The sequence below is a fragment of the Trichechus manatus genome, unplaced genomic scaffold (assembly GCF_000243295.1).
Source record: "Trichechus manatus latirostris isolate Lorelei unplaced genomic scaffold, TriManLat1.0 scaffold00137, whole genome shotgun sequence".
NCBI lineage: Eukaryota > Metazoa > Chordata > Mammalia > Sirenia > Trichechidae > Trichechus > Trichechus manatus.
The window spans coordinates 7,297,534-7,323,124 of NW_004444073.1; the positions used below are offsets into that span (position 1 = coordinate 7,297,534).

The following is a 25,591-nucleotide window of genomic DNA, read 5'->3' on the forward strand; positions in this document are numbered from 1 at the left end:
AGCACAATGGAATATTTGCCACAGGAACAGGTAAATAGATTAGTGACATAGAACAGAGAGTCTGGAACCAAAGACAAGCACAGCATATTGAGTGCTTATGATAAAATGCCATTTCACCATAATAGAGAAAGGATGAACTATTCAATAAAAAGAATTGAGAAAGTGGCATGTGTATCCATTTAGAAAAATAAAATTAGATATCATTTCAGATCTGGCAAAGAAATAAAATTTCAGCTGGATTAAAGACGTATATGTAATAATCCAAGTCCACAATAGTATTATAAAACAATTAAGGAGAATATTTTTATCTTTTAGGCTAGGAAAGTCCTCCATAAACAAGAAATAAAGCTCAGAATTCATAAAGAGAAAGACTGACAGATTTGACTGTATAAAAGCTACGTAGTCTTGGAAATGCACTTACAACATGTGTAATGAATCAAGGGTCACTGTCATTCAAACAGTAAGAAAGACAACAATTTGCTAGAAAAACGGGCAAGAGAAATAAACAGGTAATATCCAGAATAAAAAAACAAATTGTCAAGAAATGTTTGGAAAAAAAAGAAAGTTCAGCTGTACTGCTAATATGGAGAAATGCATATTAAAACAATGAGCTGCCATTATCCCCCACAAGATCGCACAAAAATTTACATGATTATTACAAGTGGTGGTACAAGTGGTTTGCTATTGGCTGCTAACCTAAAGGGTGGAGTTCAAACCCACTCAGTGGTGCCATAGAAGACAGATTTGGCAATCTGCTTCTGTATAGATTACAGCCAAGAAAATCCTATGGAGCAGTTCTACCCCGTAACACATGGAGTCACCATGAGTTGGAACCATCTTAATAGCAATGGGTTATATATATATATCTACATATATACACAATACAATGATATGGAGAAATTGGTGCTACCCTTCTTATGAGTTTTAAATTCTTAAATGGTTTTTAGAAGGCAAATTGGTATCTTAAAATTCAAATGCATATACTTTCTGACCGAGCAATTCCACTTCTAGGTATTTATGCTAAAGAAGTATTCACACATGTTCAACATTATGCACGAAAATATTCCTGGTAGCCTATCTCATAATGAGGAAAAACGGAATAATAGAAATGTCCAACACTAGGCAGAGTTAAATAACTGGCACACAGTATTACAGAATATGACGCAGCCATGAAAAAGGAGGAAGTCGGTTTGTGTGATGACCTTTCATTTCCCCTCCTCGCATGCTTTTCTGCCTAGGCTCCTGTATTTTCCTTTCTCCTCATCTCAAGGACACTCACCATTATCGAGCCAACCACAGGGCCTTTGATCACCCACCACAGAGCCGTGTTGTCATTCATATCCCAGCAGCTGAAAGACAGACAGATGAACATACATAGAGAGAAGAGAGACGAGGCATAGTGGCCAGGACACCAGCAGGACAATGCCCCTGACTCCCTGGGTGTTGCTTTCTCCTGCAGCTCCTTGTGGGGGTGCTGGCTGGAAGGAGAGAGGTCTCAGGCAGCTGCAGCCCCAGCCTGGCCCTGCTTCTTCAGGTGCCCTTGACCTGAGTCTTGTCTTTCCCTCTGCTACCCTGGCAAGGCATCCTTAATGCACTGCCTGTTCACGTAGCCACTGGAGAGAAAGAGCGAGGAGTGGAACCCAAGTTAGGGGTCACCAGTGGGCTTCTGGGAAAGGGCCTTTAGACCTAGGGCACTCAGAGGTGCAACCTCACCCCCAACAGTCTTCCCCACCTCCCCCACCCCGAAAAAGAAAACAGGCACTCCGAAAAGGAAAACAGAAGCAGACAGGGGCTCCGAAACCTTGCACATTCTCTTGTTGGGCTCCTGATTAAGAAGCCGGGTTGGGAGGTGGTGTGGGGGGTGTCCACCTGAGGTAGGGTTAAGGGTCTGGGACCAGAGTTGGATGGTTGGTTTGGGACAGTTAACCTGAAGTCAGGTCAGCCACTGAGAATTGCTCTGAAAGAATCTATCTGTGCTCTAGACCCTGGTTCATGGACGTGTACTCACCCCGTGTCATCGAAGTGGAGCCTCAGCACAGCCCACACTGTCACACACACTGTTGGGGTCCCTGGCAGAGCAGAAAAGGAGACTCAAAATAGCAGGAAAACCAACATGCCTGAGTGTGTCCCTAAGACTTGGGGCTCCTGGGAGCCACTGTCCCCCTCAGACTTGGGATTCTGATGGATGGGGACATGCCTCCCACTCAGACCTGAGGTTCCTGGGGATCATAAATGTCCCTCAGACCCAGTGTCTCTACTAAGACACAGAGTTCCTGGCAGCAGGCAAATCTTGCCTCTCAGATGGACTCCTGGGCATATCTGCTCCCTCAGACAGTGGGCTTCCTGAGGGTAAGAAGAGCAAGAGGAGGTCCAAGAACCAGCAGTCTGCCTCAGCCTAGGGGAACCAAAGGCACACCGGGTCATGAGGCTTGAGCCTGTCTGGCCACAACAAGCAACCTACCCCAGCCAATAATGGTGTACCAGTAGAAGTATCTTCTCTCGGGGAAGAAGGTCTCCACCAGCAGAGTGAAGAGGTACAGGCCTTCAATGAACAGCCAGAAGTAGTTGGACACCACGCAGTAGTGGAAGAAAACCATGACGGCCTTGCACTCCACCTTCAGGGAGAGCCTCAAAGTCAGCACAATGAAAATCCAGCCCAATGGGACCAGCCCTTCGGCTCTGGCATATGAGGGCTAAAATATCCAAAGGATCTGAGAACCAACATTCTTGGATTCAAAGAGTTTAACATTCCAACATCCTATGATCCTGTGAGTTGAAGCTCCCCGTGGAGGCACAACTATATATGTAGGAAAAGGATGGGTGGACGAATACAGCCCCCCTCCCCTCCTCAACTCCCACACTCACTGTCTCCCATTTCCTGCCCTCCCCCCAACTCCCACAAGTGTGCCTCATCAGTAGGAAGAGAAGCAGTGCAAGGTCCCTACAGGAGGGTCCCTGGTATAAAGAGTATTCAGACACCACACAGGTGGGGCCCCCAGGAAATTCAATCACAGATGAAAAAAAAAAAAAAACCCTGCTGCCATCAAGTTGATTCCGACTCATAAAGGCATGCCTGGCCAGGACAAGGGTCTGAACTCTGGCCTACTCTTTCTATCCTACCACATCAAAGCCCATCTTCTCTATGTACCACCTCTCCAAAAGATATGAGAGTTGGGGAGTGTCCCGGCAAAAACCTAAGCAAATCAGCATCTTAGCACTGTCACGGACTAGTTATGTGACCAGGAACCATTCAAGCCCTCTCTCTGAGCCTGTTTCCCCATCAGTCAAATGAAACTTGGCATTCCCATCTGACCTTCCTCAAACTGTTCTGCCAAGTAAAACACACACCAGAGAAGAAATGGGTAACATTTTGGTTAGAAATGACTTCAGACAGAGGTTTATTGGCTAATGTCATGGATTGAATTGTGTCCCCCAAAAATATGTATCAAATTGGTTAGGCCATGATTCCCAGTATTGTGTGGTTGTCCTCTCTTTTGTGATAGATATAATTTTTCTGTGTGTTGTAAATCCTAATCTCTGCCTGTGGTTAATAAGGCAAGATTGGATTATTTTAAAGAGGATTAGGGTGGGATGTAACACCCTTACCCAGGTCACATCCCTGATCCAATGCAAAGGGAGTTTCCCTGGGGTGTGGCCTGCACCATCTTTTATCTCTCAAGAGATAAAAGGAAAGCGAGCAGAGAGGAGGGACCTCATACCACCAAGAAAGCAGCACTGGAAGCAGAGCGAGTCCTTTGGACTCAAGGTTCCTGCATGGAGAAGCTCCTAGTCCAGGGGAAGATTAATGAGAAGGACCTTCCTCCAGAGGTGACAGAGAGAGAGAGCCTTCCCCTGGAGCTGGCACCCTGAATTTGGACTTCTGGACTACTAGACTGTGAGAAAATAAATTTCTCTTTGTTAAATCCATTCACTTGTGGTATTTCTGTTATAGCAGCACTAGATAACTAAGACAGCTATAATAACTTTATAGGAGTTCCTGGGTGGTGCAACAGTTAACATGTTCAGCTATTAACTGAAACGCTGGCAGTCTGAGTCCACTCAGGCTCCTCAGAAGAAAATCTTAGAGATCTACTTCTGAAGTATCAGCCACTGAAAATCCTATGGAGCACAGTTCTACTCTGACACACATGGGGTCACCATGAGTCAGAACTGACACTGACGGCAACAGGTTTGGTTTCTAATAGCCTCATGTGTTACTCGGGGTTTCCACGTAAACTGGGGGTAATGCCTTACTCTTCAGGAGAACACTGGGATGGTGAGCTGTCAGGCAGGCAGAGAGAGAGTTCTCCTCCTGAAAGGAGGCTGGGGAGCCTTCCTAGCAGGGGTCCCCACAGGCCAGCTTCTGGCCTGGGCCCTCAAACCCGTGCACTGGCTCAGCTCACTCACGGTGGAGATGAAGCAGTGGTTGTTGTCCTGCTCTGCATACAGGATCCAGTCTTTGATGAAGACAGAGATCGCCCTCAGCATGAACGACACAAACAGATTCATGTGGATGAAGTTGCGAGTGCAGTGTAGCTTCCTACATGAGAGGCCAGAGGAGGAGGAAGCAATGAAGCAGTGAACCCAGAAGCATTTCAAAGTCTTGACTCTGGAGTCTGCTCAGTGGCAACTCCAAGGTTTTGTCATAATGGGATTCCCCCACCCCCAAACTTAGACCACCCCGTTTTCCACCTCTCTAGATCTTACTCACTTCCTGGCCCCTGCAGTCTAGCCCCACTGCTCCATGTGGCCAGACTTCCTCCCTCCTGTGACCTCCTCTCTCTATCTATACGAGGGAGAGAAAAGAGCCCTAGACCAAAGGCAAGGAAGGTAGGTCTCCTTGCCCAGGTTCTGCTTTGCTGTGTGACCTCAAACAAGTCAGCTGTCAGCTCTGGGTCAAGTTTCCCATCTGTTATCCTAGGGGTGTGGGAAATGCCATCCAAGGGATCTTCCAGGACTGACATCAGGGGGGCAAATGGGGTGGGGAGAGAAACAGCAAGGCCTCTAAGGCCCTGGTTCTGAGCAGGGGTGGGGCTGTGGGTGCGCCCATGCTGCTGGTGGTCTTACCGGAAGCGACACAGGATGACCATGGCAGTGGTGAGGGTGACAAGGGACGTGCTATAGCCAACTGTGTACAGGGCCTTCACCGACAGGTAGTAGTAGTCCTGGAGCAGAGCACAGGGCATATAGGGCTCCACATAGTGCCTTGCACATGCCAGGCCACCTAGTTCTCCCTCAGAACCACATCCAGTACCCCCTTGGAACCAAACCAGTCTCTAGGGCCAGGACCCACCCACCTCCAGCCCACCACCCATCTCCTCCTCCCAATCGCACTTCCTCCATGCCCCCTATCAGTGCCTCCACCTCCACGTGACACACCCCCACCTGCACTAAGCTACTTACTCCTGTCTGGGCAGTGCCATGCACACAGCAGAGACTTAATAAATGCTTGTCGAATGCAAGGATGATATTCTAATATGGCAGGGGCACTGACCAATCAGAATAGGCACCAGCCTTAGAGCTGGAGAAGGGACCAGGAGGCCCCCTACTGGGCCCAGCATTATCCCTTCAATTGCTGGATCATTAGGAGTCCGGGTGTCCTGGAAGAAGATCCAGGGTGGCAGGGGACACATGGTGGGGGTGGGGTGGGGAGATCAGGCAGCACACCAGCTAATTCTCAGCCCAGACTGAATGAGTGAATGTCCTCCCCTCAGTGCATCTGGCTTGGGTACATAGGAGGTGCTCATGAAGGCTGGCTGATTGCACACATTGCCCAGAGCTGAGTGTGCTGCAGTTCCACCAGGAGTCAAGGTCCCCAGGAAAATGCCCCTTCACCCCTACCCCTCCACCTGGCAGGGCAGACACTCACCTGGTCCCCCGTCTCAGATTCGTACTCATCAAACCCACAAGCATCAAAGTAGTGAGGGAAGGGCTCCGACCAGCCGTCCTCCGTGCAGTTCCGGCTCACCACTCCCATGTCTGCAGTGAACAGAGAACTCGGTGAGGCACGAAGGGACTTCAAAGGGCCCTGAAATTCTTATTGGAAAGTTACTTCTTAAGTGGGAATTCCTAGAAATCCATGTGCCCATCTAGGAAGCATAGGAACTGAAGGCTCAAAAAATCCTCCACTGTCGGACATTATGCTGAGTGAAATAAGTCAATCACAAAAGGACAAATATTGTATGAGACCTCTATTGTAAAAACCCATGAAAAAGTTCACACACAAAATGTAACAATCTTTGTTGGTTACCAGGGATGGGGGGGGGATACTAAATAAGCAATAGATAAGTGGTATCTTGGGTGGGTGAGACAGTACACAATACAGGGGAAACTAGCACAACCTGTACAAGGAAAGGTCATGGAAGCCCCATAGACACATCCAAACTCCCTGAGGGACTGAATTGCTGGGCGGAGGGCTGTGGGGACCATGGTCTCAGGGAACATCTAGCTCAATTGGCATGACATAGCTTATAAAGACAATGCTCTACATTCTACCTTGGTGAGTAGTGTCTGGGGTCTTAAAAGCCTGTAAGCAGCCATCTAAGATACTCCACTGGTCTCATCCCTTCGGGAGCAAGGGAGAATGAAGAGAACAGGATACAAGGAAAAGATTAGTCCAAAGGACTAATTGTCCACAGCTACCAAGGCCTCCACCGGACTGAGTCCAGTACAGCTAGATGGTGCCCAGCTACCACCACTGACTGCTCTGACCAGGATCACAACAGACGGTTCTGGACAGAGCTGGAGGAGGATGTAGAGCATAATTCTAACTCACAAAAAGAAGACCAGATTTACTGGCCTAAAGCAGACTGGAGAAACCTCGAGAGTATGGTCCCCAGACACCCTTCTAGCTCAGTGGTGAAGTTACCTCCGAGGTTCACTGTTCAGCCTGGGAGTGGACAGCCCTGTAAAACCAAATGAGACTAACGAGGTACAGGAGTCCAGTGACAAGGGCCAGAGGCAGAAGGGTACAAGGAAGCTGGTGATAGGGAACCCAAGGTTGAGTAAGGATATTGTTGATGTGTTGTGAGATTGTTAACCATTGTCGTAGGGCAACATCTGTAGTAACTGTTAAATGAGAAACTATTTTGTTCTGTAAGCCTTTGTCTTAAATGAGAATAACAGCACAATTGGAAGAGAGTAGTCAATGTCACTGAACTGTGTATGTAGAAATTTTTGAAATGGTGTCTTTTTGGCTATGTGTATTTTCACCAAAAAAAAAAAAGGTTCAGAATTTAGAGGGTTAATATGTTGTGGGGTTGTTAACCAATGTCATAAAACAACATGTGTACTACTGTTTCATGAAAAACTATTTGTTCTGTAAGCCTTCACCTGAAGTACAATAAAATATTTAAAAAAAAAAAAATCTTCCACTGTCTGGGGAAATTAGTGATTGTTGATGGCCTGGAACGCATGAGCTCAGCCCTTACTAAGGACACCCCAGGAGGGTAGGGGATGTGCAAGGGATAAGCTGGTATCTTAACAAGGCGTGAGGGGACTAAGCCGGGCTGAATCCAGCATCCCTGCATCTCTTTCTTCCAGAACTAGCAAATGCTTGCCAGGGGAAGGCCTGAGCCATTGGGGCAGCACTTCTCAAACTTCAGTGTGCATGACCGGGAGACTCAAAAGCAGTTTCCTGGCCCAATACCCCCAGGGATTCTCATTCAGGAGATCGGGGTGAATCCCAGAATCACCTCAGGGGACTGTGAGGTGCCGTTGTCCCCACACCCTGAGAAGCACAGCTCCCAGCAGCCGCAATACCCTCACCACCGGCAAAGACAGACAAATGAGGACCCAGCCTTCGCGAACACGGCACCAGACCTCCACTAGCCTAGCAGGAGATCTGATTAAGATATCTGGTTAGGCTTTAAAAACAAAGTTTTGCCTTTCAGGCCTTGGGGTCTGTTTCCTGTCACGAACATACTATAATTTTCTTTTGATCAACTTTAAAGGCAATTTTGTGGGACTCCCAAGGGGGCGGGACCAGTCATGGCCATTAAGAGTCATTTGCTGGCTGCAGAGTGGACTCTGGGCTGTTTCTCCACTGCGCCTGAGGCTGTTTTAACCTTTAACGATTGCTCCTTGCATTCTCCTCTCCCCGACTGTCTGCAAGAGTGAGCCATAGATGTCCAGGGGAGGGGAGCAGGCAAGCAGTCTCCTTTTACTCCAGTCCAGCACCTTTTTCCAGACTGGCTTCTAGGGAGTTTGCTCGGTGTATTGGGATGGGGGAAAGGCTCACTTTACAGGCAGGCACGTGGGGATGGTTCTCCCTTTCATGTTGCTATTGTTGTTAGTGGTCATCGAGTCAATTCCAATTCATGGTGACCTCATGTGTGCACAGTAGAACTGCTCCATAGGGTTTTCAAGGCTATGAGCTTTCAGAAGCAGATTACCAGGCCTGTCTTCCCAGGAGCCTCTGGGTGGGATCAGACTGACAACCTTTCGGCTAGTAGTCAAGTAAAGTCCACCCAGGGACTCCTCTCCCCCCCATAGGACTCAAAACATAAAAAAGGTTGCCGACGAGTCGATTCCAACTCATGGTGACCTCATATGTTGCTGCAAGTAGAATTGTGCTCCATAAGATTTTCATGGCAGTGACTTTTCAGAAGCAGATCGCCAGGTGCTTCTCAAGAAGCTCCTTTGGGTGAGTTCAAATCACCAACCTTTTGGTCAGCAGTCTAGCACTTAACCATTTGAGCCCTCCAGAGACCCTCATAGGACTCAGGGACCAGGAAACTATGTACAACAAGAGACACTTGGAGAAAAGGAGCCCTTGCACCCATGTTGCTGGGCATAAGCCTCCTCTCTGCGGCCAAGGGCCATCTCTGGGGACTCAGGAAGGAGGCACAGAGAAGATCAGGGAGATGTCCAGGCAGAAGGCAGAGGCCAAGAGAGGAGACCGCTTCATTTTTCCAACCTTTGTATCCTCGCTGTGTTAAGCTGGAAGGTCTGAGGCCAGTTCTCCTAAGCCAAGAGAGCTGGAAACACACCCCTAGGATCTTTGGAAGCAGCAGAGGGTGACTGAGCTGGCCTAAAACAGTTCTCCCCAGAGTGAGAGCCTGTCTCCATCACTTCCCCAATTCTGAGTTCTCTGACACGAGACGCAGGAGGCTTGGCAAGCCCAGCGAGAGAAAGGAGCTCACTCCTATCCCACAGTGAGATGCCAAATGCTGGCTTCTTTCAGCAAAGCCATTTCAGGCTTCTCCTGGCAACCTCCTTCTCAGTCCCTCTGAACACTCTTTTGAGAAACTCTGAATGTCCCAGGGGAATCGCTGCTTGGGCCAAGTCCCGTCCCTTCCCTGGGCCTCCTTTCCTCTCTGCTGTGCCCCCAAGAGGGTGGTGGGAAGAGGAAAGGGAAGCTGCTTTGAAACACAATAATAAAAGTGTCCTAGAGATAAAAGCCGTTTCCTTTCCTTTCTCTCTTTCTTTTTATAACACATACAGTGTGGGCTCAGAAAAGTATAAACTGTTTTGTTCAGGACTGTTTCATGAATTTGCACCTCTATTGTTCTGACAGAAATCCCTAGCACACGGAGTGCTCTCCAGATTGTCAAAACCCTGCACTGATTGTGTCTACTCCATGAGAACTACCTAGGCCATTTTGCTCCAGCAATTTCATAGGGGACACAGGATTTTTAGCATACAGAATGTTAGGGCAGTGGTTTCCAAAGTGTGACCTCCCCACACCAGCCCATCAGCATCATTCGGGAGACTGGTTAACGAAAAAAACCAAACCAGCCGCCGCTGAGTTAATTCTCATCCCTGGCGACCTCATGTGTGTCAGAGTAGAACTGTGCTCCACAGGTTTTTCAATGGCTGATTTTTGCAAGTAGATCACCAGGTCTTTCTTCCAAGGTACCACTGGGTGGACTCCAACCTCCAACCTTTCAGTGAGCATCCGCGTGCGCAACTGTTTATGCCACCCATGGATTTCTCGGAGACTGGTTAGAAATGCAAATTATCAGGCCCCACACCGAGCCCTACTAAATCAGAAATTCTAGGGGTGGGGCCCAAGAATCTATGCTTTAACACGCCCTCCAAGTGATTATGATACACAATTAAAGTTTGAGAGCTACTGCTCTATAGGTCAGAGTTTAAAAACTGTCAGGGACCGTCTAACCCAGGAGTTCTTCACTTGAAGTCCGGGATGGGGCTTCAAGAGATCTGAAACTCCCCTGAAATTGTACGCAAAATGTTCAGTGTGTGCTCAAGTGCAATTTTTAGTGGATAAAATGCGTAGATTTAACAGAGAAGGAAAGCAATCTGCCAAAGATCACATGGCCTCAGAGGGGCAGAGTCTGGCCAGATGTGGGTCCCAAGCTCACAGGTCAGTAGAGAGTCCCCTTCAGCCAGTCCGCCATCAACCCCAGTTTATCCCCTTACCTGAGAGATCTAAGGAGTTACTGTCAGCGAAGTCAAACTCTCCTGCAAAACACAGATACAGGACGAGTCAAAACTCCTAGTTTTTCAGCATGCCGTGGCTACCCACTGTTGATGCCCCACCCTGAAAGGCCAAGGCTGCCCCTGGAACCAGAGATGGCTTCTTGACCAACAGGCAGCATCACACACAGCAGGTGCACATCTCTCCGACACATTGCACCTTCTAAAGCCAGCCTCACTTGGTTCGCATTTCTCTGACGCTCAGGCTAGGCCATAACTCGGTTTCCCCTCTGGAACCATAGGAAATGGGACACTTTTAGGGGGATGTAATGGTGAGGGCCTCCGGAGCACAGGAGGAGTCAGAGGAAATGGAAAAGGATAATTGGGCCTTTTCAATAAAGGGGCAAAGAACAGAAGCCTGGGCCCAGGGCTTGGGGTTTCTTCTTAGGTCCTTAACCCTGCCTCTTAGCCTCCAAACTGCTCTCATTGAAGGGAACACAGAACTCCAAAGACTTTATCCTCACAACACTTTTCCTCCTCTCCCTACTACAGTATTTATTACCAGTTCTGATCTCTCCTCACGCCCAATCCCTTGCTAGCAATGAAGCTCCATTTCCACTTCTCAAAATCCAAAGCCCAGCTGGTAGGCCACCTCCTCCAGGAAGCCTTCCCTGACCTCTTCTTCATTCTGTCTGCATGCTGCATAGTTAGGTCTCTTCTGTTCTCTCACCTGCTGTACATCTCCTTCTCGGCCACCAGTGACATCATATTTGTGTGGACTCACACACACATTCAAAGCTTGAATGTACGCACACGCATGTGCCTATGTGAACATACAGGCTTGCTCTTTAACCCTTCCATTTGTGAATCTCATCCTCCCAAACAAGCCCATGAGTGCCCTGAGGTAGGGACTGTGTCTCCCGTCTTCCTGTGCACCCCCACTCCAGTATGGCCAAGGAGGGATGAGCTGAGATGGGGGCAGGAGGGCAAAACCTGATCCCTGATGGACCTAGCATTCTACCCCCACCCAACCCCCTCAGCTAGACACTGAGATCTCCTGATGCGGGGTTCCCGCTGGATGGGCAGATGGACAGCAGCCTGTCCTCACCAAGGTTCCTCTTACCGATGGTGCCGGTCTCCCAAACTGAAACACAGAGAGAGAACACAGAGGTGAGTGAGGAGACTGAAGTTGGGGTCTGCTCTCACTGGACCCCGCCGGTCACTTTCCCCCTAACCCCCCAAAACTGGAGACAGACTCTGCTGGGGGCACAGAAGGGTAGAAGACTACAAGCTGGCGACCAGCTGGGGACACTGGAGACTTCTACCTCTACCTCCAGATCAGGAAAAACAGTTAAAGAGAAATGAGGAGGGCACTGAAGAGCAGGAGAGAGATCAGTGCTACAACACCCTGAAAAGAGACAGCTACTACAGTGAACGTGAAATTCAGCCCTGAGCTACCAAGGAACCAAGAAATCAAATGAGAAATTGCATGCCCTCCCTTCTAAGCATTTAAGGCAAGTCTCACTAATCAAGCTTTGGGAAAACGGTGCTAAAAGGCCCTGCCTTACCAAACCATGTAAACAGCAAGCTCACTATGGGATTGCCACTGGGGAGGGAGGGATTCAGTCTGGAGAAAAGTGTAGCTGAAGCAAATCTTGTTTCACTGTTGATTCATTTTGCATTTTTTCTGTTGACAAGGAGCAGTCTTGGCGTGGTACCTGACACATGGCAGATGTTCAGTAAAGTTTCAATAAATGGCTGAATGGAAGGAATGTATGAATAAAGGAAGTGATTCAGTTGGTTTCTATGGAATGAATCAGAGACGGGCTGCATCCTGGCTCCCACAGAGCCTGCCGCCCCTAGGCTCAGGTACCCTCAGTTCAGCATCTCCCTGTCAGTCTCCTTTTTCAAATCCACTCTCAGTTCCTGCTCTGGGTCACACCCAGTCCCCAAGCGCTCAGGATGGGAGAGGTTAACTGACACCCTCTTTCTGGGCTGGTAGGAGGCCTGGAGGTGGGAGGTGTGGCAAAGAGGCCCCAAAAAGAAGGTGGCGGGAGGCAAGACAGGGTGCACCACCCATAAGCCTGCCTTCTCTGGTCTTGGAGGCCCTGAGTGGTACAAACAGTTAATGCACTTGGCTGCTAACAAAAAGGTTGGAGGTTCAAGTCTACCCAGAGGTGCCTCAGAAAAAAGGCCTGGAGATCTACTTCTGAAATATCAGTCACTGAAAACCTTATGGAGCACAGTTCAATTCTGACACACATGGGGTCACCATAAGTCAGAATCAATTCAATGACAATTGATTTGTTTTCTTTTTTTTGGTTTGTTTGTTTTTAGTTTCTCTGGTTTTGAGGCTAGAGCCAAAAACAGGGGCCTGGGGCCCCAGCACAGCTGCAATTCCCCTCTACAACCTCCCACCAGCACCTTCCCCTCCAGGATGGACTCAGGGTTGCTAGACTCCAAGGTTAGAAAGAGAAGTTGCCTTTTGCCTCTCATGGGACAGAAAGAGCCTGTCAGGTGAGCCTGGTGAGGGGACTGTGGCAGACAGGACTCCTGACAGAGTGGAGCTTGGAAACTCTCCACTTGGAGGACTTCAGCCTAAGCCTGAGGCAGGTGAAGGAGGAAGCTGGGGCCCAGGTCAGAAGGGACCTGTGCATGGCCATGCATCAGACCCCTCCTGATCTCCCCAGGAGCCCCCGCCCTCCATCTTCCTCTAACTGACACCCTAGCTTCGCACTCAGGGGTCCATGGTTTTTGGTACATCAGCTGCCTGGAGCCCAGCCCCACCATCTCTTCCTGTCCAGCCCTAAATCAGTGCTCTCAGGGTCTAGCCCTGCCTCCTTTGACACCCACAAGGGGTAGTGGGGAGGATCCTTCCCAGAGTCACAATGGACTTCAACTTTCTTTGGGGTCCACAAGGCCTTGGCTGAACGGCTGGAACTGGCCACTGGACCCACATCCAAAGCAGAGCCTGGGGTTCCAGACAGTATCTGAGTGGGTCTGTGAGTGTGTCTGCGGGTGAGGGTCTTTGTGTCCAGCTGCCTCCTGCACATGTCTCATTCTGCTGGTGAGCACCTTTGTGTCAGTATGAGTGATGATGACGGTATTAGCTGGCATCTATTACTGAACATGGTTTCCATGTGTATCACTTCACTTTACTCCTCACAAAGCCACCTGTCATGGATTGAATTGTGTCCCCCCAAAATGTCTGTCAACCTGGCTAGGCCATGATTCCCAATACTGTGTGATTGTCCACCATTTTGTCACCTGATGTGTTTTTCCTGTGTTGTAAATCCTACCTGTGTAATGTTAATGAGGCAGGATTAGAAGCAGCTATGTTAATGAGGCAGGATTCAATCTATAAGATTAGGCTGTGTCTTAAATCATTCTCTTTTGAGATATAAAAGAGAAGTGAGCAGAGAGGCAGGGGAACCTCATAACACCAAGAAAGAAGTGCCAGGAGCAGCACATTCTTTGGACTCGGGGTCCCTGCACTGAGAAGCTCCTAGACCAGGGGGAGAATGATTACAAGGACTTTCCCCCAGAACCAACAAAGAGAGAAAGCCTTCCCCTGGAGCTGGCACCCTGAATTTGGACTCCTAGCCTACTAGACTGTGAGAGAGAAAAATTTCTCTTTGTTAAAACCATCCATTTTGGTATTTCTGTTGCAGCAGCACCAGATGACTAAGACACCACCTGTGAGGTAGTAACCACACTATTCTTATTCCCCTTTTACAGATTAGGGACCTGGGGTATAGAAAGGTGAATTACCTTGCCGGAGATCCCTAGGAGGGTAAGTGATAGAGCTAGGATCAACTCAATCTGAGAGCATAGCCTTGTTCTTACCAGGGACACCAGCATCTCCACATGCACCTGGTTCCACATCTGAGGGACGCTTCCATGTCCCTATGTGTGTGTGTGTGCCTGTGGTTTCACCCTCCCCACTAGCATGTGAGCTCTGTAGCAGGGATCATCTGCTTTCAATGGCAGCTGGTGTCCTGTAGCCTTGATGCCCAGGAAGCCCTAGGCCCAAGCTTGCAGAGAAGGCAAGACCGAGTGTATCCTGAAGCCCCCTGGGCTGAATATACCTTGGTCTGGATTGAAGATTCGGAAGAGTTCAGGGCAGCTGACGAGGACCATCTCACCCACACGGGCGGGCTTCCAACATGTGATGTTGTCCCACATCCCGGGGCAGCCTGTGAGGAAGAGAACCATGGTGAGCATGGGCTCAGCCATATACACAACACACTCTCACTGAGGGAGGGCTCACACACAGTGTGAGGGGGGCTAACGCACACACACATACATACACACACACACACAGAGGGAGGGTTCACACACACATAAATAATACCATCTGAGGGAGGCCTCACACATATACATTATCTGAGGGAGGGTTCACACACACACACACACACACACTGAGGGGGCTCTCTCTCTCACACACACACTGAAAGAGGGTTCACACACACACACACACACACACACACTGAGGGAGGGCTCTCACACACACTGAAGGAGGGTTCACACTCACATAAACAATACCATCTGAGGGAGGCCTCACACACATCCATTGTCTGAGGGAGGGTTCACACACACACTGAGGGGGCTCTCTTTCTCACACACACACACATTGAAGGAGGCTTCACACATACAGTAAGGTAGCGAGGTGGTCTGTTGGACGTGAGATGGGAAGGAGATGATGTCAAGCTTGACAACCAGATTTTCAGGCCTTGAGGACTGAGTACATCCTCGGACCTTCCTGCCCACCATCCACTCTCTCTTCCTGGACCTGCAAGCCTCTCAGTGGAGTTTTCTGCACTCCCTGTCTTCACCTCATCTCCTCTTTGTGTTTTGTGCTTGTAGCCTGGCTTCTGTCCCCTCTCCTCCACTGAAATGGCTCTTACTAAAGTCATCAATGACCTCTTAACTGCCAAATCCATCCAACACATTCAGCTCTTACTTTCCTGGCCCACGCCAGGCCACACCCATCTCATGGGACACCATCTCTCTGGGACCAATTCCTCTGCAACTGCTTCATTGCAAGTGCTGCCGCCACCCTGGCCTTGGCCCACTGCGCCACTCACCTTGTATGAAGTCATAACACTCATGGACTTAACAACCAGAAGACTTCCAATCCTCCATCTCCAACCACTCCCTGAGGGCTGACTCACTCGTCCAGTGGCCTCCTGGAGACCCTCACCTTCAAGAGCCAGAGACTCACCTCAACAACCCCCTGTTAAAACCTGGTTGCCTGGTCCAGCCTCCAGGTGGCAACCTGGGAGTCCTCCTTCCGTTTCTGCATCCCATCAGTCACCGAGTCCTGTTGGTTTTACCTCTAAATATTTATGGAATCCACCACCTACTCTCTTGTCTTCCCAGCCACCACACAGTTAAGGTTGTAATTACTTTCACTTGGACCATGGTGACAGCCTCCTGAGTGATCTCCTTGCTCAAAGCCCCCCACCCCAAAAAAGCTGAGAGTGTTCTTTCCAAAATGAACATCTTGCTGTGTCATATATCTCACTACCATCAACTGAAACCTTCCAGTGGCTTCCTAGCTCCCTCATATCCCTTAACATGGTACCTAAGGCCCCCTCTGCCCTTCTCATGGCTCAGCCCTCCCTCCTCTTGCTTTTCACTCCAGCATAATGGGAAGTGGTTGAAGCCATGGGATGGGAGAGTTCACCAGAGAAAGGGCGTAAGGTGAGAAGAGCTCGGAGGAGAGAACTCCCATATTTATGAGGTGAGCAGAGGAACTGCACAAAGTGAGGAAATCCAGAGTTAGCAGCCAAAGGTATGGGGGGGAGCAGAAGAACGGCATGTCAGACAGCAGAGAAGATAAAGTTCCACGGAAGGGCCATACCATGCTGAGGGGTCTGTAAGGATGGCCTGTGGAGGGAGTTTCTGTGCCACAGAAGGGAAAGCAGGGTGACCGACAGGGTCCCCTTCACTGGGGTGTTGTGAGGATTAATGAGTTCATACATGCAAACCTCTTAGGGCCTCCTGGGCTGTCAGCATTCAGTGCCTGTGCATTATTGTTATTATTATTATTATTTCATTATTGCAATTAGGTGTCCCTGGGAATCATTCCCCTGAGAGAGGCCCAGCTGGGAGCTGGAACAGAGCCCTGCAAAGTCAGAAAGAGGGTTGCTGACAGGTCACAGAGAGAGCCTGGGTAGGGGCTGGTCAGTCAAGGGGCCTGGGCATCCTCACGTGCCCACATCCTCTCTGTTGGAGTCCCTGACTTCTGCATGCTGTTTGGACCAGAAGGCACCCCACAGCTTCTGGGTGCAAACAACCCTGTCCCTCAGAATTCAGACCTGGCTATTTTAGAATTCACAGTCATCACATTGGCTGATAGCCTCCTGCTCACGGAATGGCAGCATGTGGGAGTCAGAGCACCATGGAAAGTTCTGAGTACCACAAACCAAGAACACAAGGGAACTTCCCAGAGGAGGGAAGCTGGGCCCCAGTGTCATAGCAATTATTTCTGTCCACCCATCACAGCAGGATGTCTAGCCAGCACGTGGCCGCCTATGACATCATGTACTTGAAAGAGGCCCAAGGGCCCCATCGTTGGCTGTTGTGTCCTGTGTTGACCGTGGAATAGCCGTAGAGTGTTGTCTTGTTGGGCCCATGCCCTGGGAGCCCTGGCCAGCAGATGTTCCCTTAATGTGGACCATCAGGCCCTAGCACAGCCAGCTGCTACTGCCAGCTGACATTCCTTGAGGTCATGGGAGCACTTTAGATGGAATGAGCAAAGTCTCAAGGGTTGAGGGTCTGGGAGGGATGCAGGGGTCAGGCAGGATGGTGGAAGGGGACAGGAGGACCCCAGGTTGGGGGAATCAGAGGTGCAGAGGCAGGACAGGGATTCATCTCTTTCTTCAACAACTATTTACTGAGCACCTACCGTATGCCAGGCACCATCGAGGCACCAGGGCTACGGCGGGGAAGAACACAAAGCTGTGAAGGTGATGTTTGGGGCAGAGGAAGGGGAAAGGTCAGGGTCTCCCCTCAGCACCTGCACCGGAAGCCACAAGGCCTGAGCTCTAGTCTTCATCTGCCATGGGCTGACTGCAGAACCCTGGCAAGTCTCCATCCCCCAACAGTTGTTTTCCCAGGTGCCAGCAGGGGCTGGCTCTCTAGTGACTAGAGCTCATTTCTGGACCAGAGACTCACTCGAGACATGCTGGTGCCTCAAAGGATGGCCTGGGGGAGGCTGGGGCTCCCTTTCCTCATCCAAGGGGCATCTGCCAAGGCTCCCCCATCCGCATCCTGCCCTACAGCCCAGGGACTGTCAGGATCCATCCCCCACAACTCGCCAAGCCCTCCTGGTGCCTCCTTCTGCTCCCAGCCAGGGCCTCCTTCAGAGACTAAGAGGCCTAAGGACATCTCTGGCCTGCTCAGGGCAGGTGGAAGCCTAGAACTAGACCCCATCCCCAGGGGCCCAAATCCCAGTGTCCCTGACTCCATCTGGAGCTCACAGCCCCCGCTCATCCCTCTGGCCTGCATCACTGGTGTTGCAAGAGTCTCAGAGACGCCTCCTCAGGGCTTCCCAGAATGCCTGCCTGCTCATTTCTCCTGCAGCTATCACCTCCCAGCCTGACCCAGGTGGGAAGAGAGGTGGGCTCTCACTTTCTCTCCCCTCTAGATGGGACCAGCTCTGGCCTCAGGTGCCTCAGATCTGATCCTCGCAGGGGCTCTTTCCCTGGAGCCCAGGAGGGTGGGAGTTGGCTCCTGAGAGAGACTTGGGTTTTTCTCAACCAAAGGGCAGACACTTCTCTTCCTTCCACTCACAGAATAAATCCGGCTTCTGTATCTTCATCTGTTTCACACTCCAGTCCCAACAACACTTTATGGGACTGGGAGATTTCAAGACATCGCTTCTCCTTCTTCTTCTGATGCCCCTTCTCTCCATCTCTTCCTTTCTCTCCTCCTAGGCTTTTTCTTTCCACTTTCTTTTCCCCCTCCCTCCCTCTTATTCACTAATTTATTCAAGAAATATTAATTGCCTATTATAAGTCGGGGAGCCCTGGTGGCACATAGGTTAAGAGCTATGGCTGCTAATCAAAAACTGGCACTCTGAATCTACCAGCCGCTCCTTGGAAACCCTGTGGGGCAGTTCTACTCTGTCCTATAGGGTCACTATGGGTCAGAATTGACTTGAAGGCAATGGGTTTGGTTTTAGGTTTTTATTATGAGTTGGAGTCCCTGGGTGGCACAAATGATTAACACCGTGTGCAGATAACTGAAAGGCTGGAGGGCGAGTCCATCCAGAGGCACCCTGGAAGAAAGGCCTAAGGATTTACTTCCAAAAGCTCAACCACTGAAAACCCTATGGAGCACAGTTCTACTCTGACACACATGCAATCACCATGAGTCAGAATAGACTAAACACCAACTGATTTGTTTTTTATGAACGCATTAAATGAATAAACAAACAAAAAACCCAAACCCATTGCCTTCATAGCGACCCAATAGGACAGAGTAGAACTGCCCCATAAGGTTTCTAAGGAGCAGCTGGTGGATTTGAACTGCCGACCTTTTGGTTAACAGCCAAGCTCTTAATCACTGTGCCACCAGGGCTCTGTGATTGCATTAGGCCCACCCAAATAATCCAGGATAATCTTCTCATCACAAGACCCTTAGTTACATCTGCAAAGTCCCTTTTGCCATGTAAGGCAACATATTCACAGGTTTCATGGATTAGGATGTGGACATCTTTTGGGACCATTATTTCGCTTACCACACGGGGTTTTAAGGAAAAGAGTGATATGCTTCAATTAGGTTGTGGGGAAGATAATATATTTCAAGGTCAGAAAAGCAGAGTTGGGGAGACCTGTTAGGACATGACTATGGTTCACAGTGGGGGAGTGAGGGGCTTGAGTTGGAGTGATGGCAGCAGAGATGGGAGAAAGTTTTGCATAGGGTAGAGTCTGGAGGAAGGCCTGACAGGGCTTGGTGAAGACTTGGCTGGGCCCGGCAAGTGTGCTAGACACTGTTGGTGCTCACTGGTATACCAGGACTGAGTTCTTGCCAATGCTAAGTGGGTGGGAGTCATGAATGGGGCCCTAAGACACCCCTCACAGACTTTCACACTCTTCCTCTCTCTTCCCTTTCTGCAGCATCCTTGGAGGTCACCTGTTGAGGGGGAGCAATGTTCCAAGATGGAAAGGGCCTGGGTCCCTGCATGGCTATGCAAAAAGGAGCTCACCCCCCACTTCTGTTGACCCTACTAGCCGGTGATATGTACAAGCAATAAATGCTATTGTGCTAAGTCCCTGAGATATTAGGGTTTATTTGTTACTGCAGCATAGTCTAGGCTACCCTGACTAATACAATGAAGGGGAGGGAGGTAGCAAGGATATTACCCAGGTTTCTGGCTTTAGCGTCTGGATGGGTGGATAGATGGATGTGCCATCTACCCCAGTGGGGAAGACTGGAAGAGAAGCAGGTGTAGGGGAGAATTAGGTGAGGTGGGACATGTTTTGTTTGAGACAGTGCTAAGAGCCAAGTGGAGACAGATGTCCAAAAAGCAGTTAGATAACAATCTGGGGTCCAGAGAGGAGGTCAGCACTGGAGAAAGAGGACTGGGACTGGGAGTGCAGGGATGCCGTTTAAGGCCATGGAACTGGAGAGTTGGTCTAGTGAGAAACTGTAGATTACAGTAGAAGAGAAGAGGGCCTGGTCTCCAGTTCTGAGGAATGCCAGCATTTAGAACAGGGGCTGGCAAAGAAGACTGAGAAAGGGTGGCCAGGACCACACAAGGAAAACCAGGGGAGGCTAGTAACATGGCAGCCAGGACAGAATGCTTTAAGGAGAAGGTCAAGTGCATCAAATGCCACTGAGACACTGAGAAAGTCTCCCTCCTCCTCTGCCTCCACCAGAAACCAAAACCAAAACCAAAACCAAACCCGTTGCCACTGAGTCGATTCTGATTCATAGCGACCCTATCGGACAGAGTAGAACTGCCCCATGGGGTTTCCAAGGAGCTCCTGGTGGATTCCAACTGCCGGCCTTTTGATTAGCAGCCACAGCTCTTAATCACTACGCCACCAGGGAGTCAGAAATCAGAATAGGTCCTGCTCCCTGGGAGAAGGAGAACTCTCCACTCTTGACACTCAAAATCGAACCCGTTGCCATGGAGCCGATCCCGATTCATGGAGGCCCCATGTGTTACAGAGTTGAACTGCTCTGTAGGGTTTTCTTGACTGTAATATTTACAAAAGCAGATCACCAGGACTTCCTTCTGTGGAGTCGCTGGGTGGGTTTGAACTACCAACCTTTAGATTAGCAGCTAATTGCAAATTGCTTGCACCCCCTGTCTCCTTACTCCTGACACAGGTCCCCACAAAACCTTTCTGCTCATCTCTACCCTTGTACCTTACCTCTACACTAGACCTAAGACTGCATCCTAACTGCCTCCCATGGCCTCCTGTGTCTGTCCACTATGGAATTTTATCCCAGGAATTCAGGGGCTAGGGGGATTCTTGCCTCAGTTGGAGAGTGCTGTGGACAACCTCTGGGGCTGCTCCCTCAGAAAACACGATACACTAAATAGCAAGTCATGGCAGTAATTTGTGACAGCAGGGAGGGGAAAAGTCCACTTAGGAAGGCTGAATTCTGAGAGAACCCAAAAGCTATTAGCCCTTAGAATGGAACAAAATGAGGAGCTAAGCCTAGGTTGTCATGGTGATGATTTTGTCAGATTCCACAGTGTTCAAAACTTGTGAGACCAGTACCATAAAAGGGACTCAGGAGAAGCTGCAGTCCTTCCCTTGAGAGGCCACCAAGGGTACTTGGGTATGGTGAGAACACCCCATTTTACAATGCGATTCAAGGAAAAAAATGATCCAATCTTCTGGGATTTACTTTACAGCCAGTATTTCTGCTCCTTAAAATGAGGACTACCTATGAGCTCTGGGGGCAGTGGGGCTGGGGGAAGGGGGGAAATAGGGGGGCACTAAAGGAGCTCTGGTGGCATAGTGGTTAAGAGTTTGGCTGCTGACCAAAAGGTGGGCAGTTCGAATCCACCAGCCACTCCTTGGAACCTTCATGGGGCAGTTCTACTCTGTCCCATACGGTCCCAATAAGTCAGAATCGACTCAACGGCAACAGATTTAGAAAGATGTAGCAGAAGCCCTGGTGGTGCAGTGGTTAACCACTCAGCTGCTAACTGGAAGGTGGGAGGTTCAAATCCACCAGTCACACCAAGGGAGAAAGATGTGGTAGTCTGTGCCCGTAAAGATTATAGCCTTGGAAACCATATGGGGCAGTTCTGCTCTGTCCTATAGGGTCGAGATGAGTCCAGATCGACGGCAATGGGTTTTGGAAAGATGTAGCCTTCCCCTCTGAAGTCTAAAAAGGCTGGAGCAGTGGTTCTCAAAGTGAGAACCCTGACCACAAGGGCACCTGGGAACTTAGCAGAAATGCAATTGCTCAGGTCCCACCCAGACCTACTGAATCAGAGGGGTGCAGGGGGCTATCCCGGACCAGGGGATTCTGACTCAGGCTAAACTTAAAGAACTGCCAGACTAAAGGGAACATAGTACGGGCAGAAACGGAATCCTTTGTCAGATTTGGCTTAAAGCCCTACAAAGGATACGTTTCTCAGAGTGAGGGGCCCGGGGGATCCTTGCTGGATGCCCAGGCCCCTTTCAGTCTAGGAACAGCTGTGGGGCCCATACAAGAAGCTTATCTTGCTTCGAGGACACGAAGCCTGGGCTTAGCCCTGAAGGGGCTCCCCCTCCTCCAGGCCTCTCCTCTTCTCCTCAGAAAGATCCAGGGTAGGGGTGGAGGTGGGGCCAGGACTAGGCCTTCTGCACCCTAGACAGGGCTCAGAGACCCGGTCCGAAGAGCAATGAGCTAGCGTTCTCATCCTCTTCCCAAGCCTCCTCCCTCCTGCCCCTGCCCAGACCTCCTCAAGCCTCCCTCCTCCATTTTCTCCAGAGTGTGGGCGACCCTCCTGAGGACCTCAGCCGGCCAGCCCTGCTTAAACCTTCCAGGCAGATAGAAGCCAACAGCCCTGCAAAGAGAAGGTGCTGGCTGGCCCTGCCCCAGGCGGGCGGGCAGGCAGGCAGCCTGGGCTGAGCAGAGAACAAAGCAGCCAGCCCAGCGGGCGGTGCCTGTGGCGGCATGGGCCCTGAACAAGGGACAGCTGAAAAACCAGTTCCCACGCACAGGAGTCCTTCTCCTCTCTGGGCACCGTGCACTGCAGCAGAAAGGGCACTCCCTGGCTGGACAAGGGAGCTGGGCCCCGTCCCAAAGCTGGCCCTGTCCGTCCCTTGCTCTTACTCGGGCCAGTTGACTGCCCCATCTGGCCTTCAGCCTCCCCGTGTGTCACATGACAGGCTGGACTCACTGCTGTCTCAAGTCCCATTCAGCTCTCAGGGGTTTGGAATGAGAAAAAAACCACTGGTCCCAATAAACATCTTCAAAACATGCCAAGGATGCTGCAGGCAAAGCAACCCAGTCAGCAAGCTTGCTTGCATGCCACACGACCACCTCCCCTACCTGTAATTTCCCCCTTTTCAGCTGCCTCCTGAGCTCCAGTGCCTCCTCTCAGCATACCGGTATCCCTCCGCTTCTACTCTGAGGAATACTGTACATCTTACTATCCCACGTTCTCTCTGGAGAAAAGGTTCCAGGGCCAGGGAGGAGCAAGGATTTGAGGAAATGTAGGTGCCTTCCCAGGAGCCCCCACACCCAACCTCACCTCTAACAAATCAGTATCCTCATTTCTACTGACTCAATTTATTGGATTTAAAAGATACGGGGACACATGTGAAATATAGAAGAATATATATATATAAATATGTTATAATATATATTTTTTCTATATAAGCTTAGGTCCCTAGGTGACACAAACGGTTTGCACTAAACTGCCAACTGAAAGGTTGGCAGTTCGAACCCACCCAGCAGCACCACAGAAGAAAGTCCTGGAGATCTGCTTCTGTAAAGTTTACAGCCAAGAAAACCCTATAGAATAGTTCCACTCTGTAACACATAGGGTTGCCATAAGTCAAAACTGACTTGATGGCAACTGACGACAATAACAACGTATATAAGCTTACGTATAAATATGTAAATATATATATATATATATATATAAAGACTGTTGTGGGTTCACATTCACAGGCACTGGAACAAGCTGCCAGGTTTCCTTTGTTCTTTCTCAAGTGTATTTCAGGGACATCTGCTGACCTTTAGCCAAGGTTCTGGGCTGAGGTCTTTATGGGGGCAGAAGGGTCAGGGAGGTGTAGGGAAAGCCTGCAGGGGGAGGACTGGCCTCCTTGATACACCCCAAGCACAAACGAATAACCTAACTCACAACTGTAGATTCTTTGTTACACTCAGATTGGATTCACGCTAGAACTGAGCTCCAGGCCTTTGTCACTGAGATTGATGGGCTCGATTACCTGTTCCCTCGGGAGCTGCTCTCTGGCCCTGGTGGATGCTGTTCTCTGGCCACACCAGTGGATTTCAACCGAGGATGCACTTCAGAATCATCTCAAAGCTTGTAACACATACCTGCATTCAGCCCCCCAACCCCCAAATACAGATTGCAATGGTCTGGAGAGGGGCCTGGACATCAGTATCTTTAACTGCTCCCCACCAAAACCAGTTGCCATCAAGGTGACTCTGACTCATGGCGACTCCATGTGTGTCAGAGTAGTACTGTGCTCCATAGGGTTTTCATGGCTAATTTTTCAGAAGTATATCGCTGGGCCTTTCTTCTGAAGCACCTCTGGGTGGATTTGAACCTCCAGACTTTCGGTTAGCAGCCAAGCGCGTTAACCATTTGCACCCCTCAAGGACTCCAAATGCTCCCCAGGGGTTCTAATGTGCTGCAGTGCAATGAGATGAAGTGCTGCCCCTGTTTCACCAGCCTGTTTAATCTGGGGCCAAGAAGTCCAGCTCAGCTGGAAGGATGGTGTAGGATGTCCTGCAGACGAGGCCTGGGGCTCTTAGCAGGCACACAGGGAAAATAAAGTCCCTGGCAAGCCCTTCCCTGGCTGCTGACAGCAAGATCAGCAATCTCCCAGAACTTCAGCACTGGAAAGGCACCCAAAGCCCACCTGCCCCAAATCTCTCTTTGAAGAGGGTTCCTCCAACCTTGACTTACAGGGAAAAAGCCCCCGCTAAGGATGAGGGGGAGCCCTGGTGGCACAGTGGTTTAAGCGTTCAGCTGCTAACCAAAAGGTCAGCAGCTCAAATCCACCAGTCACTCCTTGGAAACTCTATGGGGCAGTTCTACTCTGTCCTATAGGGTTGCTATGAGTCAGAATTGACTCAAAAGCAGTGGGTGTTTTCTTTTTTAAAGGATGAGCCAGGTTGGGAGGCGCCATTTTGTGTCCTCAGCCCCTCTCCATCCAGAGGAGCTGCATAATGCTGGGGGCTGGACCAGCCAGCCATCCAGGCAGGTCCATAGAGGCTGAGGCCTTCTGCTATTCCAGCCCTTAAAAAAACAAACACCCTTTGGCCTTTCTGTAGCTACACAAAATGCAGGCCTCCAGGGGTACACTTAAGGTCCTGCTCTCCTGAAGTCTCTCTCCAGGCCCATTTCAGCTTCCTCTGCTGTTGAACCTTTCACTCACTCCAGCAATGGAAAAGCAGGGATACAGTGAATGGTGTGTGAGTGTGTGTGAGTGTGCGTGTGTGTGTCTTCCCTCCTCTTCTAGCAGCAATACAGCAAAGTGGTGAAGAGCACAATCTCTGGAACCACCCAAATGCAGATCCTGGCTACACCCTTACAGGCTATGTGAGATGACCCCATGTGTGTCAGAGTAGACTATGCTCCACAGGATTTTCAATGGCTGATTTTTCCTAAGTAGATCACTAAGCCTTTCTTCCAAAGTATCTCTGGGTGAATTCAAACCCCCAACCTCTCAGTTAGCAGCCAAGCGTGTTAACCGTTTGTACCACCCCGGAACTCCATGTGAACTTCTAGGTAATAGGCAAATAACCTAAACTCTCTATGCCTGAAGAGCCTCTTGAAAAATAGAGGCAAAAACTCTATCCAGCCCATAGGTTTGCTGTGAGGTTTACCAACAAATCTTCACAATTCTCTCTGTATTTTCTGTTATCCCCCCACCCCCACCTTTTGGTACTCCAATCACTCGTAGGTTATTCCTCTTGATAGAGTCCCACATAATTCTTAGGGTTTCTTCATTTTTTTTAATCCTTTTATCTGATTTTCCCTCAAATA

At 49.8% G+C, this 25,591-nt stretch overlaps 1 protein-coding gene across 4 annotated transcripts in view; it reads right to left on the reverse strand.

Moving 5' to 3' along the window:
- Positions 1–25,591, reverse strand: part of ADCYAP1R1 (ADCYAP receptor type I) — a 50,492-nt gene that overhangs the window by 17,783 nt on the left and 7,118 nt on the right. For 3 of the 4 annotated variants that reach the window (XM_023739606.1, XM_004385326.3, XM_004385327.3), the window contains exons 3-11: positions 14,469–14,576; positions 11,504–11,524; positions 10,384–10,425; positions 5,870–5,979; positions 5,068–5,165; positions 4,408–4,540; positions 2,462–2,615; positions 2,009–2,069; positions 1,280–1,349 (exon numbers count right to left, since the gene is read on the reverse strand). In XM_023739606.1, coding sequence (XP_023595374.1) covers positions 1,280–1,349; positions 2,009–2,069; positions 2,462–2,615; positions 4,408–4,540; positions 5,068–5,165; positions 5,870–5,979; positions 10,384–10,425; positions 11,504–11,524; positions 14,469–14,576 — 797 coding nt within the window. The remainder of the gene's footprint in view (positions 1–1,279; positions 1,350–2,008; positions 2,070–2,461; positions 2,616–4,407; positions 4,541–5,067; positions 5,166–5,869; positions 5,980–10,383; positions 10,426–11,503; positions 11,525–14,468; positions 14,577–25,591) is intronic. The other variant, XM_023739607.1, reaches the window with a different exon arrangement.